The 21,421-nt window shown below is 52.2% G+C and overlaps 2 protein-coding genes across 2 annotated transcripts; one reads left to right on the forward strand and one right to left on the reverse strand.

The window, feature by feature from the left end:
• Nucleotides 1–587: 587 nt before the first annotated feature.
• On the reverse strand, nt 588–17,966 carry CSUI_006433 (transport protein trs120). The gene is made up of 8 exons (XM_068066593.1): nt 11,926–17,966; nt 10,540–11,430; nt 9,589–9,992; nt 6,941–9,322; nt 5,432–6,205; nt 4,392–5,019; nt 3,190–3,714; nt 588–2,357 (listed from the first exon to the last, which is right to left on the reverse strand). Exons 1-8 carry the CDS (start codon nt 16,114–16,116, stop codon nt 867–869), a joined length of 11,286 nt encoding a protein of 3,761 aa, XP_067921434.1. The 5' UTR covers nt 16,117–17,966; the 3' UTR covers nt 588–866.
• CSUI_006434 (glycosyltransferase family 28 c-terminal domain-containing protein) lies at nt 17,681–21,406 on the forward strand. The gene has a single exon (XM_068066594.1). It carries the CDS (start codon nt 19,224–19,226, stop codon nt 20,601–20,603), a length of 1,380 nt encoding a protein of 459 aa, XP_067921435.1. The 5' UTR covers nt 17,681–19,223; the 3' UTR covers nt 20,604–21,406.
• Nucleotides 21,407–21,421: the final 15 nt, after the last annotated feature.

Consider the following 21,421-nt stretch of genomic DNA (forward strand, 5'->3'; position numbering starts at 1 on the left):
TGAAATGTCCGTTGCCCAACATCAGTATCCATGACCAATACTTTCTTGTCTAGCTCTGGGGGCAGATTCGTTTCCCTCGGTAAGAAGATCCGCCGTCACAGTGGGAGGGCCTCAGGCCGTCAGATACCATCTGGGTACAAGGCCGAGGGTCTTTTTTCATACACAAATAGGCCGGCCTTGTCTAACACACGGTCACTTTCTATTTGATATAAGGCTGAATGATGAGGACCAAACGAAGAGTCCACCCGTCACGGAGCTTTCCTTCTAAGAGCATCCTGTTCACCGTTACGTAGAATGCTCTCGCTCTCGCTAACGTATGGGCGACGACTGAGCAGTTGTTTTACCCGACAAGATAATATCGACGGCATGGACGACTGAATACGGATTGCTAACTGGCAGGGTCTCTCTGAGTACCAGTGGGAAGCGCTTGCCCTGGCTAAGCGGAAAAAGAAGCATATCCTCTATATGCATGCGGTAGCACTGCTTTCTGGTGAGACTTCTTCTTGAACAGTGTGGCCGTGCACGCGAAAAACATTTCTTTCGTTCCATACCCTCTCTTCTCGTCATTCTCAGGAGGGTGCGGCCCTCTTGCCAGGAAGCTTTTCTCGCTCCCTCTTGATCGCAACCTCTCCCGCCTTCACTCACAAGGAAACAAAAACAGCGTACCGGTTTCTTCCGCGTCACTGGCCCGTGAGCCAGTAGTCAGACACCAGTCACCACGTGCACATAGGTAAAATATGTATATGCGCAAAGAGAAAAAGAGAGGCGTCTTTACTGCATGTAGAATCGCATGTCGTATGTTATTTATATCCGTCTTGTCTCTTTCTTTCTCTCCTGATGCATTTTCTCCTCTATTCTCCTTCGCACTAGGCAATAAGTCGTACCGGTTGATAATGCCACCACATGACATTATCAGGGCGTACTAAGACCGCAACGGCCACATTAAACATCCCTGGGACACAAGCCATTAAGGTTACGCGATGACACAGGACTGCTCCATGCCTTCGTTCTAGCCTTCTTATCCCAGCCGCTGTTGCTCCTACACCTAGAAGCTTTGCGAGATCTTCCGATTCAGGTAGATCACTAGGACCAGCAAAACCCGCATCCCCCCTTTCACCCTGACCTTCCCACCGATAATCATTTCCACTCATTGTACTTTCCCAGCTACCCTCCCCCTGTGCTTCTCCCCTTGAAGCTCTACTATATCTTTCTTTTGCTGTCAAGGGGTCCCATCCACCAACATCAAGCCTCATGCTACTTCCTGGCTTCATGCTAGACAATTCTTCTCCACTGCCCTCGTTGAGAGAATACCTCCGTCTTCCCCCTCCTTCCCTGGTAGAACGGGATGGCATCCTGCCACCACTACTATCATCCTTGCTGCGAACGCCGCTCGACTTCATCTCTCTCTGTACTGTTAAACGGTTACCTTTGAAAGATTCACGGGCATCGTTTTTCGACGCTGGAGATTCTGAAAGACCATCTTTTTCTTTCTCCCTTCCTTCAGAGATAAGATCAGGACAAGCTTCTCCCCCCCCCTCTCTTCTTCCTCCTCCATCAGACACAATAATATCGATCTTACTATGAATCTGACCCCCCTCAGTATCACCACTAGCGCTTTGGCTCCGTCTTCTACTAGAAGATAAGGGGCTCAGTCTTCTTCTCCGGGACGTACAAGCTTCATCACCTACTGCCTCGTCCACTGTTGGTGCGTCTCTCGTGGCCTTTGGGTCGTGTTCTCCTTCAGCAGCTGTTTTGGTACCACCAGGACTGTTGAGATGGCTATGCGAGGCAACCCCCTCTCCATCGTTCAACCGGGAGGCATCTTTGCTATCAGGCGTCGACCGGGAAAAGGAAAGACGTCTCGAGCCCTTGGCAGGCATGTCATATTCTTCAGCCTCTCGCGTAGGCCCCTGGGAGGGAGATGAGGCACTGCTCGTACTGTTCCTTCGTCGTTGTAGGTGATCGCTGTTTACTTGAGGTTTCAGATCACCAGACCGTGATAAACTTCTCGACATTTCAAGGGAGGCGGAAGAGAGTGGGTTGAAGCTACCACTACTATTCACTCCTTTGCTAAGGCTTCCCGCTCCTGTCCCGAGAAGCTGTTGGGACCGCACCAGAGAACGCTCCAACAGGGCCAGGCGGGCCGATAAAAGACGCCTGGCTTGCATGCGTCGTGAACGGGATGTCGGAATAGGTTCTATGAGATCATGACTAAGACTCCCTGACCAGAGGAGTCCATCAGGAACGCGTGAGCTTCCATGAACGAAAGGTATCACAAAAACTGTACAATGGTGAAGAGGGACTTCATGCCGGTTCTCCACGTATACTTGCAAAGTGACAGGCTCGTGTAACGGAATCTGTAAGGGAACACAAGAAAAAGAGAAGAGAAATAAGAACAGGGGTCCGGATAAAGTGCACTACCAAATCGTGTTGTACTATCGAACTGTATAGATACGTGGAGATAATTGCATGCAGCCGCCACAAAGAGTGTACTCTACTCCTTACAGACTCATCAATGATAGCTGCGCATAAAACGGAAGCCACGTCATAAATCACGCGAGGTAGAAAGTGACTTGGTAGCTTGAACCTGGTCGCAAGTAAGTGACACAGACACCCGACGTCAACCAAACATCCCCCTCCCCTCCTTCCCCACCCACCTAGTGGCTTTGCCGCTGTACATCAGATACACAGCAAAGCTGTTCTATGCCTCCCAACGCTTATCAGATATAAAAGATGAACCCATCACACATTAGAGCTAAGCTGCCCGTGATGTACTCCATAGGTTTATAAGAACATGGGACTAGTACTTCGAGGCAGCATAACTACATCCAATAATGAATTCCGAAGGAAAAAAAGCTGTCTCTCTTCTTTACACAGACCACTCAACGCCTTGAGGTGGGGCGAAAACTGTTTTCTACAGAGTACGAATAATTGTGCGCATATCATTCAACTACACACTACTCTGTTACTGTCACGGGGGGGGGAGGGTTATAATCAGCGAGTAAGTAGGACCACCTACTGAAAAGTCCTTGACACACATCTCTCTCTATATAGTCCCCCTGTCGGTCACTTCAGTGTGTATGTACGCGTGTTCATGATACGCACTGGTCGCTCGCAGTCATTCTCTCTCTCTCTCTCTACAATCCACGAGTATACGCACCAATCATCATATACCTTTAGGAACCCTACCTTATAACAATCAGGTCCTAGGCGAACGGCTGCTGGTGTCGCAGGAGTCAATTCCCCTTGTTCAACAGGATCATAACCACAGGCAGAGGTTGTCTCACGTCTTCCTATCCCTTCATCTTCTTCCTCTTCATCCGTACGACCTCCCCCCCTCGAGAACGACTGGCCACGAATATTAGCAGCCATTGCTCGCCGTCTATAGTCATCTCGGTCTTCCCCTCCACAACCAGGCATCAAGGGAGCCCACTGAACAGATGGTCTTGGAGACAAAGGAGCTGTCTGACTTGTTAAGTGACGATTCGATAACACAGGGTAAGGCTCAGGGCCTAAGGGTACTTCGGCAGCCTCCCCTCCTTCAAAGCTACTCGGCGCGTATGATAGAGCCATCGACGCACAGCTAACCCGCCGTGACGACCGACGGCGACGAAGCGGAGACAAGAGACCAGCGAAGGATGAAGCACTTCCACCTCTACGTGTTCCTGCTGCTTCCAGCTGGGACTGTGTGACTACCCGCGGACGAATGAGGAGCTGAAAATGAAGGCAAGAGCAAAGGTGGAAAACGTAGAAAAATCGAAAGAACAAGCGTGGATACCAAGCTGGAAAAAGGAGAGAAAGTCATCTGGGTACGCTCTTGGAGAAGACACGCAGAACATGCAAAGAATATTCGCTGGTTTTTAGAGAAGCATTTCATGATGCCAAAGAGTGGAAAAAAGACCTCGTCCCTGCCCTCTCCCCTGTGATTCGCACCGTGGTTCGCATCCACCTACGAAACATCGGAAAAGAATTTCTACTGAGCCAGCAAAAGTAGCGCTTCAAAAAGAAGAAGAATCTCGGGAGACAGGTCAATGACCGTGCTCCAATAGCTAGCCCTATCATCACGGACATCACTCATAAAAGGAAATGACAAGATGATTCTGATTCATCACATGGATGTAGGGGTGGTGTTTTCTGTTCCTTCTCGTCAACAAAGAGCTGGACTGGCCTTGGATGGAGCGGTACAAACTGCGACACAAGGGAAAGCTCGACCGCCGTTGCTATCTGTGCGTAGGTGTTACCTGTTCTTCGTCAACGCAGGTGTCACACGGAGAAAAGCCGCAACGCAGGCATGAGAGAACCTTACGTGACCACAAAGCCCCGAGTTCGGAAGCAATGGAATCTGTAGAATTTCACCGTTCGATGAAAAGAAAAGCAAAAAATTCTCTTACATCAGGAGCATTGAAGTGTGGAAGCTGCTGAGGTCTAAGAAGCACATTCTCATCATCATCTCCTTCATCTCTACCTCCTCCTTCTCCTCCGTCACCTCTTCTTCCCCACCCCCCCGCACCTGTTCTTTCCTCTCCTATTCTTCCTCTACCAGTACTTCCTGCCCCCCGGCGTGAGGATGACAGACTTCTTCTAAATCCACCTCTACTATTCTCTTCACTCAACAGAGATCCCCCATCTCTAGTTGCACCTCCGCCACCACCACGCCGCCGTGCAGAGGATGAAGAAGTGTCTAGAGGTGAGCTCCCTCCACTGAACCGACCTCCTCCTCCTCCGCTAGAATTAACGGGCCGACTAGAAGATGATCGTGAAGAAGCTTGACCAGGGCCACCTCCAGCTCCTCCTTCTCCTCTTTCAGGTGAACTGCCACGACCACGAGACGTTCTGCCGGACGATGATGATGACGATGCCGCAGCGCGCTGAAGCAAAGTCAAAAGTTTTAGTGTTCCTTCTTGAGAAGGAAAGCATCTCCAATGTATATCGAGCTCCTTATCCAGAACTTCGACGACACTTGACGCGTTCTGAAGAGTCTCCCGACTCAAACGAGGCCGGCGAACCCACAAAGCCCATCTGAGAAGACACCGACGGCAAAAGACTACTCACGGCTGCAACAGGGTCTGACTGTCGATGCTCAGAGAACTTCTCGAGGGTACATAGTTCAGCATGTACAGGCTAGTACTCTCTCACCAAATCTATATCCCCCGCCATGTATCTATCTATACACATGAATCTCTGTATATATACGTACACAGACACAATAAATGCGCCCGATGCTCACAAAATGTATCTTTCACGTCTGTTCCGTACCTTCACAAACTGGTCGTAGCGTTTCCTTCCTCTCCCACATCAGAAGGCGAAGAATGTGCTTTTCACCTTGCTACACACCATGTCCGTGGGAGACCCGGGATCTTTCCTGTTAAGGACGTCCGTAGACTCGTAAACACAATAAAACAGTTCGACAAAGAATATTTCTTCTCCTTACCTGCATTGAGAGTCGTTTGGAGCCAGGCAACACGCTGCCGGTTCTGTGCCTCTTCTTCCGCCCGAAGTCCCTCCGGCCCAAGCCGTGAAACATTCAAAGGCAACCGAGGCGAAGTTTTGTAAATCGATACATACAAGACAGCTCCGATGATCGAACCGATGTGTCAGAGTGGAGAGGACGCTGGATGCGAACCCAGAAAACCCAGGTCTCATTATGATGTCTTCGTCTGGCCTTGCCACTCCTACTTTTCTTCCTCCTAGCTCTGTGCCTCTTGCTAACGAAGTAGGTGAAGAAGGATATGTCGTGTTCATGTGACCAGTGAGCATCTTCCTGAATGCGCCTCCTGCCGCTGAGAATCCTTGAACGTCCTCTAGATCTTCTGTGGCATGCAGCACGTCTCGTGAGGCTGCGTGTGGAGGTAGTACAACTCCGGTGTTCGATGGACCCTCTCCTCCGACACCCGTCGCATCTGAGTCAGGTAACGATGCCCAAGGTACCTTTTCCCCTCTTCCTCTATTGGGGTGAGCAGCTGGAACGCTGGATGACGGCGATGAAAACGAGGGAGAAAAGAGAAGAGGGAATAAAGAGCCATCTCGAGAAAACAAGGTGGGGAAGGAAAAGAAAGTTTTCAGGACCGCTTGATGCCCGAAAAACACGAGAGGAAAAATGTTCAGCCCCTGGGGCCGTAGTTGAAGCCCCGTCTGGACCCGTAGTGACAATGGCTGTAAGACTTGGCGATGAAAAGAGCTTGACGGATTATGCGAGTAACTAATTCTGAATGGAAAGAAACATAAACACTGCAAAAAGATAAGCAGAAGTGATTTCAGGTCGATGTGCTGTACAACTGACTATGTGTAACGATAAATCCCCAAAAAACAACAGCATAGGCATTCATTTATCAAAACGACCTGACAGCGTCGTGTGAAGACAGGACTCGCTTCTTAACACGGCAATCAGAGATTCACCTAGGACAAGCCCAAGAAGATATGCTGATCTTCATTACCTCAGATGAAACTCCCGCGAAACCCAGAAAGAGAGAAAAAGACGCCGCCACCCAAGACGTGTATTCCGGTTGGACTAGCCTCCCCTCTCTCTCGGACGAAAAAAAACAGAAACACGATAGACCAGAAAGGACATTAGGCGAGATGTGGCGTGCGTGTCCTCCCCCAGGACACGCGTATGAGAACAACGCGAGAGACTACGGGGGGAACCCCGGGACAACACGACAGAATTTATACAAACTCGACAGTCACCCAAGTGAAACTGGCGAGAAGGGGGGGACGAAAGAGAAGAAAGAGTTACACAGCCACTGTCTGTGACAGATATAGCACAGCCGTAGTAGTAGTAGTAGTACTGCAGCACCATCATCCTCACACAACTCCGACTCCTGCAACAACAGCGACAAAGACAACCGTCAGAACCTGACACGACCGCCGTCCACGAGATAAAAGAGCTGAAAAAGCAATGGCTGTCCTACAGGCACGTTCCACTCCCTTGCTTATTGCTTACCGTATAATGCAGGAACTACACTCCGCGCTCGCGATGCACCGTAACGGCATACGGACCTTCTGACCTGGAGAAATAAGAACTTGACTATCACTGAGTGTTCCGCTTCCTCTCTTCTTTTCCTTCTCATCATCCACTCTTGTATCTCCTGCGCTCCCACCTCCTTTCGCCCCAAGTCCTCCTTTCCGATTTGACTTGTTGCCTCTCCTCGTCATTCCTCTAGTCTTTCTCGTGGCTGCTGCAAATGTAGAGGAAGGGTTCTCACTCCCATAGTGGGCATTCGTCAATGTTTCAGTTGCATTTTCATCCTTCACGGTGCCACTTGGACCATCGTCTTGACGTCTTTCTGTCCCAGCCATTTTCCGTCGTCTCTTAGCCCCACTTCCTCGCCTGGATTGCCTCTCTAGACCTTCTGCTGTTGTCCCTCCATCATCATCATCATCGGTGGGGAGACCCCTGGGTCCTCTCCGACTGACAGTGTTTTCCCCCTCTTTCCCCCCCGCCGCGATTTGTAATAACGCATCTTCAGAGTAAATGACCGTACCTGAGGGACCCAGACTACTAGGTCGACATCCAGGATGCCACAGAACTTGAAAGTGCTTCTTAAGAATCGCAGCCTCTTCTTCATTAGCTGGAGGCTCACCATCTGCCTTAAGCAGATCAAATTGTAAGTCCCGTACAGGAACCCTTCCAACGTTCTCGATCTGAACAGACAGGATGCGATGCTGGCCTTCCCAGACAGGGGAATGCCTTGGATCACCTCCACCCACAACAGCAGTACTATGGCCTCCACCTATACTACCACATCCGGATGACCGTCTATGATGCAAAGATCTTCGGCGACGGAAATGAGGATGATGATACGCCGGACACGAAAGGAAATGTCCTTCTCCATCATCTTCTCCACCACTGATCGGATCCAGTCCCCCCCCTCCCCCATCATGACCCTCCCTGGAGCGTGCACGACCATAGCGTTGACAACGAGCACAAGAACCCATCAGTCTACCATCCTGCCCGGAAAACGGTCCTTCGTCTCCACTAAGTCCAGTGGATGGATGCCCACATGAATCGCATAGATTACAGTTCATATAGTTCCCCCCGTCGTCACCAGGTATCCCATCCCATCCCGGCGAATGTACCGGATCACCACTATAGCCCCAACAATAGCGACACGCAGGGCAGCGGAAGCTTCTTCTTCTGTGCAACCGACCTCCGTCTGCTCCACCCCCCCCCCATGCACTCGAACTACTGTCACGTCTGTAGAACAGAAGACGAGCAAGTTCCTCGTCCTCATCAACATCACTATAAGAAGAAGACGACAAGAAGGTGGAAGAATCGTCCTGACGTATGAAGTCAGAGTCGGCCCCGTAGTCATCATCTGCATGTGTCATAGCGTTCCATGGCTCTCCTGCTGCTCGCCACTTCTGTCCTTCTCCGCTACTGCTATTACCATTCCACATGCCTCTCCAGCCCCTTCTTCTGCCCCCCACCGAGGAGGGAGGGGGCACGTCTTCCCCGTCTCCCGGTTGCAGCTCGTCAGAAGAAGCAGGAGCCATTATGCGTTTCCGACTTGGCTGCCTACCCCAAAAAGAATAACCTCCGCCTCCCTCCATGGTCTTCTGAGAGAAGCCTTGACCCGCTAAACGTCCCCCGCTGCGACTGGCCCCTCCTCCACTCCCTTCCCCTCCACTCACCAGTTGACTGCTACCTGCTCGCACTAGACGTCGCGCCCCCTGTTGCCCCTTCAAGAGAGGACCGGACGTGGACTTGGAGGAATCGTCCTCAGGACGGTTTTGGCCCCCTCGCCGAGCACTGTCTAATGTCCCGCAGGCGGGGCTCTCTGAGCGCCCACGTGCTCCCCCTCCGCCTTCTCTGGAAGGTGACACATGAGGATCTTTTCTCCGAGCTGTTTGAGAAGACGACGGAGACAGACCACCAGAGGATTGCGTCAGGAACGGCCGCGAAAAGCTCCGAGAAAACAAAGCCCTCGTAGCTTTCTTCAACGAAGGAATGTAAGACTGCTGTACAAAACCTCCTCCTGAAGGTGATGCTGATTCCCCTCCCCCACTTCCCCAGTCTGCCTCAAGCCAGCTACTTGTAGACCTCACTGGACGCGGGAGCGGAGGACCATCGACGTAATCTCTTCTAGACCATGTATTTGATCGGCGTCGATGAGAAGGGTACGCATTAGGATAAAACAAAGAGCTGTATGCTGCACCCTGGTGGCCATAGAAGGGGGCACCACCGGACCCAATTGAAGGAGGACGACCAGATGATCCCAGAAGAGAGCGAGTCGGAGGAGGCGATGGAGTCGAGTGTGCTTCGACAGACACCCTCAGGAGAGGCAACTCCGCGACAACCTCCACGCATGCAGCTGCGCTGAATCTGCCAGCGAAAATGATCGAAAACAAAGACAGGTCACACAAACAATGGGTCTCATCTACGGGTATACATGCATAAGATGCCAATACTTTGGTTTTCTTATGTATATATACGCGTCTATCTCTACACACATATATACGTATAAGTGCGCAACCACAGATAGCTATATGCATATATAGCGGACGGAAGCGGATAAGTACTTCTTCAAGCCGTGGCATCTAGACACGGTTGCTACGCAAGCAGAACCGGCAAGTAAAGAATCGCCTCACTTGAGCAAATCTACCGAAGCCTCCGTGACCTGAAGCAGACTCTCGATTTGACGGTCGGCGTCGTCTTCCACGGGCTTGTCCTCGGCCTCTATCTTACTACGCCACAGACTTCCCGCCCCTCCTCTTTTATCACCTCCAAAGATAGTCTTGCTGGCTCCCGGAGAAGATAAAAGAGTCTTTTTCTCTGAGGTCATAGCCAATGTCCCTTTAGCTGCGGTTGACGACTGACTGGTCTTCTTCGCCGAGGATTTCTCTACTGAATCTCCTGCCTGCTGCTGAAGATCAAGGATGGCCGCGAGGCGAGAGCTCTGATTCAGCAATAGCTGAGTGCACTGAAGCTTGTTCAGTGTGTACGTCAAACCGGTAAAATACAAACGGCCTTCTTCCTTCGGCAATACTGTAACCTATACACATACATAGGGAGACGTACATACACACAGACTAGACATCGGTGACGGCCGCCCTCCCTCACTTTTTCTTTCTCGGAGACAAACCACACAGCGTAAACACACATCTCTCGTACACTACCCATAGGACGCAGGAATGGCTCACTCTTGTGAAGGAAAATGAGGGAAAACAAACACAAAACAAGCAACAGATCCCCCGAAATGAGTCCTTTCCCTGACCCCCNNCCCCGTCCCATCCCCGACCCTGACCACAAAGGAAACGCCGCTTGATCGCGGCAAGATTAAGTACTCTCTTATCTTAAGCTGTACGGGAAGGCTCACGACTGCTCTGCTAGTGTGGAGTGACAGAAAAATTCGTTCTTGCTGAACCATAAACCAGGCTCCCGAGTGTAAAGCGGCAAGCTAGAAGTAGAGCGCTGACGACTCGGGTGTTTGGTTGAGAAAAAGACATGAGAACTGAGCTACGGAGCGCATATATACGATGCAGCAGACCATTAGAAGATGATTCCGACCTCTTGACAGTAATCTGCTAGACTAAGCTTACCTCAAAGGTGACTTGGTGGGTTGCCGAGGGAGGTACCAACACAGTAACAGGATAAACTTCTGCGTGGGCTCCACATGTCATGACCTTGGCTTTATCTAAAACCAATTCAACTCCAAGAGGATTCCTTACAGACACTTGAACAGTTCTTAGTTCCCCTTTAACCCACTGTCCGGCAGCCGAAAGAAGCTCATCATCTTCTCCAAGACCTCCCCCTGCGCCCCCTCCTGCTCTTCCTCCTGTCCCCCCTGTTAAGCGACTCTTATGCGCAAAAGGATTATACATCAACACGGGCTTCTTTTTTTCCTCCTCACCTACATCCTTCTTCTTGTCTGCTCCCCCCTCAGCTCCGTCAGTTCTTGTGTCCTCTATCTCATCTGCTTTCCCACACCACCCTCTAAGTTGCTTGGAACTTCCGTCCCCTCCCCCTGCGTTTTGCACGGCAACTTCACTCTTCTGCTTTCCCCCAGCGTCTGAGATGAGAGGACCGCCTTCTTCTAAGAGGTTCCGAGCGAGAGATGAGTCTCCGATTACCTCCCTGAGAACGACAGAAGCATCTATGACAGGTTGTATACGTGCTAGAAGAGGTAAAGGAGGCGCAGCTCCCTGACACATGCCACCCACAAACTGTAGATGGTCGTCCTGAGTACTTCGGTGACTTCCTGATGACAGGCCGCCTGACCCGCCTCCCCTTGCACCTGCTGTGGAACCGAAACCAATAGCTCCGCGGCCGGTCTTAGCCCTCTGAGATGAAGAGACACCCGATCCACTCGCCCCCACAACACCCCGAGGCCGGTGAAGAAGATATTTTGGTGTGTTCCCCGGAGCGCGGCGAGACATGACAGTGAGGGAAGGAGGAAGAGCCAATGGAGTCGTCTTCCGCCCGGCTGCCGCCTGAGAAACACAAGTCGGAAAAAGGAGCCTTGGCCCTCTCTCGGAGAACTGTGCGCCATACACAAACCAAGCGTACGCTGAACTGGAAACCCCTGCGAGAGGCAGCCAAGACGCATCACCCCAGAGGCCATACAGAGAGACGCGACTCGGCCCCTAGCCCCCTCATTCCAGTCACTTGCATAAGGGCAGGGCTCACTATGTGCTATACATGTCGGGACTTTCCTTCGACCGCCCTAGAGACAGCTTGACGAAGGTGCAGAAGTAGCACGAAGGCGAGCCGCCGACTACAACGAACCTATGTATGTGCACATGAACACATGTTGAAAAGGCACTCGTATATGCGTGCTCAAGTAAACGTATATGCATATGCACGTATCTACAGGTACACATACGCGTACATACTACTTAGCCCCATTAGCGTTTCGTATGTCCGTAGTGGAAATGTCGTCGCAACTATTGTCCTTATCATCCAAATGTCGTGGGACTTTCTCTCACCTGGATAAGCATAATGGTATTCGCTTGAGCCTTGTGATCGATGACGGGATAGAGGACCTTAAGAGCAGCGCAAGCATACCAAGCCACTCGTCCTGGATCCCCAAGGTGCTCACTGGAAATCTTCAGAATATGTAATACCCTACTCTGGACCGCAGGCCACCATACCCTCATACCTCCCCCTAATGCTGCTGTGACGCTTGAGCCAGGAAGAAGCAAAGAACTAGTACCTAGAGGCAGACCCCCTCCAGGTTGGTTACCCCTGCCTCCCCTTCCAAATGTTCCCCCTCCACCCCAAGTGAATCTGACTCTCCTTTGATGCTCAGCTAGAAAATCTAAAGACGCTGAGCTGCTCACTGGAAAAGGAGGCCGCGGCGGATACACACACGGTATTACACCCCCTCCTCCCCGTCCCATCGCTGCCGGAAGAAGAGACGTTAACATTTTTTCTCCGTCCCCGAAACTCACACTACCTCCTCCTACACGCTGAGAAAGAGGGGCTGGCGTCAAAGAAGCCTGCCACCTGCGAAGAAAAAAGGGAGGTGGAAATGCATAGCAATTCGAGGAGGTTCCTCCCGGAGACCTGATTCCATCTGGCGTATGACGCTGTTGCCGGAGTGTACGTCGGAGTCTCAGGAGATGTAAGGCGAAAGCAAAATCCTCCGGTGATAAGGATGAGGATGATACTCTCCATTCTCCACCAGTTTTCCTTCCATTTTGTTTACCGAGAAGACCAAGCATCATTCCTGGTCTCGCTGCCGGGACAGGAGAACCGCCGCCACCACCACCTGCGCCACTCCCTCTAGTTCCCCCTGCTCCTGCACTCCCACCAAGAGCTGCAACTGCTGTGGCTGACGATGAGCCTCCTCCAGAAGTTTTGAACGGAGAGAAAATAGATGCTGCCCCCGGTGTGAAAGACGACTCCGTCCCAGGAGGAGCAAACATAGGCGAACAAGAAGCAGCTACAGCTGCATCGGCTAACGCGTCCCAGTCTAGTAGTCCCTGCTGTCTACATACCGCTGCAGCAGCTGCTGTTTGGTGTCTCCAGAAAGGAGTCCTGTCATAGCTATCGTGAAGGCTTGACGGAATCATGTAAGCCGTGCGTTGTCTCTCCTGTCTCAGGCCATCTATTAATCGCGTTGACCCTACAGGACTACGATGTCCTGCCCAGGAAGAGGAGGCAGCGGGGCCCACCAGCCCGAAAGAGGCAGCCAAATCGGGCCCAACAGAGCCACTGCCATTCAAAAGTGCGAGAGGGTGCAGCTGGTCTCCAGGAGGTAACTCAAGAAGAGCAAGATGATACCAGGGAGCAGCTACAGCTGCTGCATAATGAGCGGCTCCCCACCGTTTAGCCTCCATGAGAGCCATGCATACACGATGTAAAAGAAACGCAAGCTTTCTGAACGCTCCGATGGCGCTACACAATGCAGCTAAAGACGACAGGCATGCAACAAAATCCTGAACCTCCAAGCGTTTCGCTTTCTCGGCTACCGAGCTGATGAGTTGCAGACTCTCGATTTTTGAGCCAAACTGGGCGACAAGTCGACAGAGAACCAATGACGTGGACGCGTGCAGAAGCGCGCAGCCCGGATGACAATGGTATAGATGCGCGGCATCTCGAAGCTTCAAGCAAGCTGCATCTACTGCCGATTGGACCAGACACGATACCGCCGCAACCACTTGACGGGACGAAGCAGCACTTCCTCCGAGTGTCCCGTCTAACCCTAGACCTCCGCCGGCTCCTCCCATTCCGCTAGCCCCTCCTGCCACATTTGAGCCGCCTGCATTCTGTGTCTGCTGGGTGTGGCTAGCTGCACCACCTCCCAAGAACGTCGATCCTAACGCCCCTGCACCAAGGATGAGCCCCGTCGTGCTGCTCCCACCTCCCCCCCGTTCTGTACTGGCACCACTTCCTGTACCTCCCACCCCGGAGCCTCCTCCTCCTCCTATCCCTGAGTGGGGTCCCCCTGACGCGCCTCCGGCGCTTCCGTCTCTCCCGGGCAAGAAAGAGGGAAATTGAAGGCCCGCGGCAGCTGCGTTCGACCGCCGCTGAGTACACTGCGCAACAATCGCTTCGATCGGTCCCGGGAATGACACCAGGTTACCGCCGGCCGATCCTGTCTGGTCTACAGGGCCGTGTGCGTTACTGTCGGTACTCCCTTCCCCTCCCCCATCAAAGCCCCACCAGGAAGAACTTTTGGCCCCTCCTGCATGCGCTGAAGAGGTTGCCGCGGTAGTGTCACTCGCGTTGCCAACTGAGCGGTCTGAAGCAGCGTCTCCACTTCCACTTCTACTGGCGTCTAAAGCCCGGGTATTCGAAACGAGGGAATGACTATTCCGGGGATCTAGCTGGAGCAAAATCCCTCTTATAAAGGCGTAAATAGCCGCAGCTTGCCCCTCAATGGCGGCAGCTTGCCACACTGAATCACCTTGTGTCCGACACGCTTCAGCAGCCTGTACATACACTGCAGCAGCAGAGGCTGGTGCCCCACCCAACAGCAGGGCATCGCCGACTTGCTTTTGAAGTCTGGCGGGTAACAATCGTAACAAAGCAGAGGAAGATGTTGTCGCAGAAGCCGAAGCAGCAAGAGGAAAAGGAGAGCGTCGAGGAGAACCTGTAGGTGAAGAATTATAAGAAGACTGAGTAACAACAGCGCCACCTGTAGACGCGACATGTGCTGTTCCACCATCCCCCTTCCCTGGCAACTGTAACTGACTAGATGCTTGAGTGGGCCCCGTCCCACCGCGAGGGGAAGAGAAGATAGAAGACGCATGCGAAGAAGAAAGAAAAGAAGAGCTAGCGCTCAAAAGACCGTTCGCGCCCCCCCCTACGTTCGTCGGAGGTTGGAGAGAAGAGGAATCCAAAGGAGTAAGAAGAGGTGGACACCTATCAGCAGACCGTAGTGTGAGAGCTCCTAACTGTTTTAAGAGACAGAGGAAGAAGTCTTCTTTCGCTGCGGCGAAAAGGGGGGTAGTAGAGGGATTCAAAGTCGCGATCTGAGAAGAGACCCTTGGATCGTCTGACAGAAGAGGAGGGAAATAGACGATGTGTTCATCGTAAGGTTGAGAAGGCACAGATGCAAGAGCGGAGGCAAGAGACTCACTGTCGAGCTGACGCTGGGCATCCCTTAACAAGTCACGGTCATGCCCCGGTCTGGTTGGAGGGGCAAAAAAAGCGGCGGCAGCAGGAGAGACAGCAGAAGGAGGCGGGACTACGAAAAGACGATGTACCAAAACAGAAGGATAGTCTTCTTCTAAAATCTTTCGAAACTGCTCGTATTCCCGTCGAACTGCATTCACTGCTGCCTTAGCCGCCGCGGCAGCTACCCGGGTTCGACCCTCTTGTCGAGTGTCTTGATACGAGGACAGAGGTGAGTCTCTCCCTTGCCTCTTCTTTCCACTGGTGTGTTTATCAGTACAAGAACCTTGAAGGAGACTCACATCACTTTGATTCTGCTCTCCTGACGACTTCATAGAATGATGCTCACTGTTTTCTTGAACGTCATCACATGGGAACTCTTTCTTCTCTGCATCTCTTCCACCTAGTGCTTCATGCTTACAACGCTCAGCTCCCTTCCATGCTGCAGCCTCCTCAGCGGCTGCAGCAACAGCTTCAAACGCAGGAAGAGGAGAAGCAGAGATCGCTATAGCCGCTAAAATCTGTTTATGCATATGAAGATCTGCCCACTCACTTAAAACATACTGCGGGGTTTGGAAAGAACAATGAATGCATGCAGCTGATGCAGCTAGACGCTGGGAGAGGGTTCCTCGGCCTCCTGGCCGGAAAAGAGATGTAGACACGTCATGCTTATTGCTTGTACTCCCTAAGGATGAGGAGCTGCTGCCCCCAGGGTAAGTCTGCGACCCTGGAGATAAAGTAGACGAAGTATTACTGAAGGGAAGACCAAGAGAGGAAGACGAATGTTCTTGACCAGCGTGGACACTGTTTGAGATAGATCCGGCGTTACCGCCAAAGAAAGGAGCAGAAGATACGGGGACGGAGCTGACGAATGGTTGAAGGTACGGATCGTTTGGAGACAGAGGAAGAGAAGCGAGAGGAACGAATGCGAATGCCTCCATGAGGGCCGAAGCCTCTCTGGCGAAGATGGCCGGTGGGGTGCCATCTGTGGGAAAGAGTAGCACTCTCACTCGGCCGTAGTCTGCTATGTCCGTGTCAGGGGGCAGGAGCGACATTGGGAGAATAGTGAAGAAAACAAGAGGGGCATTGGGCGGAGGCGACACAAGAGACCTGCGAAAGTAGCCGACGAGTAGGGAAGGGAGGGGGGAGGACAAGGAGTGCACGGGAAAAAAGTCAAGACCAGAGCATTGAAAAAAAAGAGGAAACCGAAGTACCTCGGAAGCTCTCCAAAATAGGGAGTTTCTCGTCACCAGAGAGACAAACCAGGAAGCCCGGCGGATCCGTGGCAAAAAGAAAGAGAAGCGTGCCCCCCAGCCTTCAGAATATCGCCCGACGAAACAGACACCAGGGCCAGGGAATAGGAAGCCAAAGCAGGAAAGAGAAAAAACAAAGAAGCCCCAAGGAGCGAGACAGATGAGGACGGCACGGAAGGACAGCGGTGGAACGATGCCTTGTCGAAAGCTACCAGGGACGCATACGAAAGGGGCCTTCCTGGCCCGCCAAGGAGGGGCCGTGTGCACACTTGGGCCGAGGGGCGGGAAGAAAGCAAGAAAGTAAGAAAGGGACGCGCACGCTCTAACCGCGCCACTCGTTCACGGTGAGGTCCACTATGTCCCATCATCACGAAGAAGCACAGCGCGGCGTGTCGATAAGCTGAAGAAAAACACGAAAGACAACAAACCGCTCTTCCGCGATAGCCCCCAAGGACAAGCGCTCTTACGTGGGAGGACAGAAGACTAAGATCCGCAAGATCTCACGGGAAGCATAGGAGTGGGGATGGAGCTCCATCCAGGTTCAACTACGATGCCGAAGCAACAATTCGCTTTTTAGAGGCCCTCTTGTGACGCCCGGAACGGACGACAGAATCTGCGTATGAGCAGGCGTCGGCACGCCTGATAGAAGAGTAGATACAGCACCAGCTGCCGTCATCTGCCTTTCTTCTATCCCGAGCAAGCAGAAGAAGAAAGTGGAAGAGAGGCCGGGGAGACAGTGGCACGCGCAGATTCAACCGACTGCAGAAGTGTCATGCGAGCTGTCGAGAAAAGTTGGATGCATACGCCGTTTGTCCAGAAGTCGGCTAAAGGAGACCAATAGGCGACTGTTGCAGAAGAACACTTAGAAACTCCGAAGAAACCGGGTCTCAATGATGGAGAACAACAGAAAAAAACACGTCGGAGGTACTGCCTCTGCTGCAACCGACGGCCTTTCTTTTACAACTACAACGGACATGGGAGACGGCGCTGTTTCGTTTCTGTTCAGAAATCCAACCGCAGGAAAAACACAAGGAGAAGGAAAAGCCTAGAAATACCTTTGCGAGTTCGGCCTCGCTTCGATAAGTAACTTTCCGTTTCTTCGCAAGTGGAAGAGAATCGTTCCACCGTAACTCACACAAGGCCAGCAGCAGACGAAAGGGCCGCAGTGAGAAAGTAGAAGAACTTGCAGCAGCAGTTGGAGCCAGGGGGGGCGGGGGAGGAAGCAAAGGCGGCGTCGTGAAGACACCCCAAGACTTCGTAAGATACAGCCCAAGGACAAGGCTGTTTCGAAGTACACGAGAGCCCCCACGGAGCCCAACTTTAAAAAAAAATTGGCACTAAAGTAAGAGAAAAAAAAGGCGAAGGCCTATGAGAAACCTTGTGGAAGGAGGGCATTCAAACACCAAGGACTGCATTTTTGAGCGCGAATGCACCAGCCCCTCTCCCTGCCTCCTCTCAGTAGCCGCCGCAGCTGCAGCAAGCAATCCGCAGTCCTCCCCTACTAGCACACACCGCTGCGAACACTCTCCTTAGTGAAGACCGACTCAATAGCGTCCACTTCTCCAGTCACTTCGACTTCTACTTGTCTCCGTACGGATCTAGGTGGAGGCTCACGTTTCCGGTTTCTCCCGTCCGAAGTCAGACTCCAGCTTCGCTCTCTGCTTCTTGCTGCACAAGGCGTTTTTCTATTTCTATAGCATTCCCGGGCACCAGGGATAGGAGCGGAGAGTGACGCATGCGGTCTCCTCCGGATTCTGACCCGAAAAAGGTACGGAGCCGTGGCAGAGCATGCAGGTGAAAAGGAAGCGGTCCTCTCCAGTCGTTGACTGCGCTTTCTGAGAGTTCTGTGTTCTGAACCATATTTCTCGAGATTGTGTTGTTGCTCTTCTTCCTTTTGCAAAGGTCGTACCGGCACTGTCTAACATCACTGTCCTGCACCTCCTGGTGCGGTCACTACACACCCAAACCCATGTTAGAAGAGCAGGCATGGGGATTTTTCCTTTCTGGTACTGTTCCTGTTCTTCGCTCTCTGGCGGGCCTCCCTTTTGTCCATGCTATTCGGTGTACAAGCGACTTGCAGCTTCCTCAGACAGGTTACTCTGTCGCTATTTACCCCTGCTCCACAGAAAGGAAGATAAAGCACTGTAATCCCCTCGACCCTCCTGATGCAAAGATAGCTCTCTTATTTTGAGAGATTCTGTGTAGGTCTGGACAGCGACAGGGAGCCCGTGGACTGATGCTGGCGTATGTAAACTTCTCTCATCCCACGTCATCTGTGACTCTTCCCGTCATCGGGCGCGTCCGGGCCACAGCTTCTCTTGCAAAAGAAATTATTGGTGAAGACTATGACGGTATCACTATCACCGTTGTCTCCTGTTCCACGGTCCATATCTGGCGTCTCGAGGGCGGTGCTAGGTCATTCTTCGGATGTTTACCCATCAGTACAGACGACTATCGAGGGAGGTGCAGTCCCATGGACTCTTCTTCGCAGATTCCTGACGGCGATTTAAAGAATGAAGACAAGAGGAGCTGGAATTCCTTCTTCCACAGCAGTCTTTGGCTTGAGCCTATGTCCCCCTCCGTGTACGCTGATGTCGCTGGCAGGTGCCTTCCGCCAGCGATGATGGCCCATGGCGCTTGAGAAGCGTTTTAGTATTTTCTTGACTATTTACTCTGTTGGCGAGGCTCCCGGCGAGAGAAGGAGGATGTGTGTGTACGTGTCTTTTACTCTTTTTCTTCCGCTTGCGTAATAATACCCTACTGCTGGTGATTCGGATTGGGGGATAGTTCGACGCGACACGTTGATGTACCGAGAAGGCGTGTCATCCTTCTGCGGCAACATCAACCTAAGGAAAGAGATTTCCTGGGCAGTAAAGAAGCGCCGCTTTTTCTCTGGCTGCTAGAGGAGAATGGATGCTGAGGGAGGAGCTTCTAGCGTACGTCAAGGAGCGAACCAGCCAGAAGCCTCTCTCCCTCCGTCTTCTCTGACGTGTAACCAGTCTTTTCTTAAGTCGCCACAGCCCGGACCGCCTGGTTCTCTCTCGGCTTCCTTCTCTCCTTGGTCTCTGTCTCATGCGTCACCCCGTGCTTCCTCATTCGTGCCGAGACGCGTACTGGTGACTGTAGGAACGACCTCATTTGATTCACTGTTATCTACCGTTCTTCAGGAGTCTTTTCTTGAACTTCTCTTTTCTTTAGGCTGTAGATCTCTCACCCTTCAAGTCGGAAGAGGGGATGTTCCTAGCCTCTTTTCACGTTTCTTCTCTCTTCCACAGGCTACCCAGCTCAAGGCATTTCCCTCCCCGAATACTTCTGCTGCGAACCTCCCGAAATCCCCTTGTCACAGCAGAAAGAGGAGTACCGCGAAACAACACGGCATCAAGAATTGGTCACCTGTTACTCTCCCCGGCTTTGAGTTGAACTCTGAAGAAGAGATCACAACACGCACTCCTTTTACGCCTCCGGCCTGCCACTCAGCTCCTGGGAACGCGGAAGGGGCGTTCACGTTGTTCTTCGAAAACGGGAAACAAGAGGGGTCAGCATCGCATGATCCTACTTCACGTAAGAACGTCTGTCGAGTAACTTCTCTGTCACCAGGGACGATTTCCGCTCCTTCAGTTCCCCTCGCGTCACCTGATCCTTCAAAAGTATTTTCGTCTGATCCTCAGTGTTCTTCAGACGCTCTGTCCATCTCCTATTTCAGATTCAAGCCATCTCTAGAGGATGACCTGAGAAAGGCTGATGTTGTAATATCACATTGTGGGGCCGGAACAGTGTTACAGACTCTACGTTTTCAGAAACGCCTCGTTGCAGTCGTCAATAAGACTCTCATGAATAATCATCAGCTTGAGCTAGGAGAGGAGCTTCAACGGAGAGGTCATTGCCTTTTAGTCACGCGTCTGGAACCCATCTCGACATCTACCGACCAAGAAGGGGAGGCGTCTTCCCTTACAGGGAGACCGACTCTCATCACAGCTGCTGGCAGATGGTTATATTCCATAGTCAGAGGCTATGACAAAGGAGAAGGCGAGAAGAAACAGACAGATAGCGAGACTGATGGACTGTACGCGGCGTTTCGGAGAATTTGTGAAGCTGAGTGGGTGACGGTAAGGGAGGAATGTTTCTCTTTCTATCCGTCTTCGCCTTGTTCACGACCCGTATGCCTGTCTCCATCGGTCCCTTCACCTCGGACAGGCAGAAGCCTTATGCTGGTCCCTTTGCCTGAACCAGATCTAAAGGGTTTTTACACAGTAGTGGAGGAGGTGGCAGGGGTGAATCCACTATGGTAAGGGAGTGACAAGGGAAACGCGGACGCGATCGCTCCGGCAGACGTAAGAGAAACAGCATTGAGATAATGCAAAAACATGCCTCTCAGACAAACTGTATGCTACGGGTCTTTAGGTCCGTGTGCTATCTGTCCTCTCTATTTCGCGTTACGGTACTGAGTCGCCTCGCCACCGTCTTCTCTGACCAGGGGGGCAGTTCGCCCGTCTTCGCACGTAACTGCGCGTCCAAGTTGTCTTCCTGGTGAGCCTCTGCTTCGCTCCAATGCGGCCTCGACTTGTCCAAGGGGGAGGATCGCCTTCTTCGAATGGAATGCTTCCTCTGCTCACTCTTCGACCTTTTGTGACCAGCCAAACATCACGAGGCGGTGTGGCAGCTCTTACGTTTTTATCTTCTTCCCTTCTTGCATGTGGAGATAGGGGGGGAACAATCACCGTGCTAGATTTGCATTCTCGGCGCCCTCGTTTTTCCCTCTCGTGTTCGAGAGCGACGACGAAGGACATTAGAATCACAGATCCCGGGGGTCCATCTTCACTTTCATCTTCCTTCTCTCCACTTACACCGTCCGCCTCTCCGGTTCTGCTGGTCCAGGGCGTAGGACCGCCATCGTCCTTGCGATCTCTCCAGAGTCCAAATGAAAACGGGTCGTCCTTTCCAAGTGCCGATGCTCGTGGGGAGTTAGCCTCGCCGGAGAACGGTAGACTGGAATGCCTATATCCGTGGCTGCTCAGTCAGCACCGATCCTCAGTTGTCACAGCTTGGGATCTCCAGACTCTAGAGGCATCATGCAGTCTAAGGACAGGAGCTTACTCGTTCTGTAAGT

This window comes from Cystoisospora suis (assembly GCF_002600585.1).
Source record: "Cystoisospora suis strain Wien I chromosome Unknown contig_3259, whole genome shotgun sequence".
Taxonomy (NCBI): domain Eukaryota; phylum Apicomplexa; class Conoidasida; order Eucoccidiorida; family Sarcocystidae; genus Cystoisospora; species Cystoisospora suis.

Coding starts and splice junctions, on each gene's coding strand:
- CSUI_006433 (XM_068066593.1), bottom strand. CDS start 16,116: ATGTCGCTCCTGCCCCCTGACACGGACATAGCAGACTACGGCCGAGTG. Junction 11,431..11,925: donor ATACCATTATGCTTATCCAG/GTGAGAGAAAGT, acceptor TGTGTTTCTCAG/GCGGCAGCCGGGCGGAAGAC. Junction 9,323..9,588: donor GCTTCGGTAGATTTGCTCAA/GTGAGGCGATTC, acceptor TTTCGCTGGCAG/ATTCAGCGCAGCTGCATGCG.
- CSUI_006434 (XM_068066594.1), top strand. CDS start 19,224: ATGGATGCTGAGGGAGGAGCTTCTAGCGTACGTCAAGGAGCGAACCAG.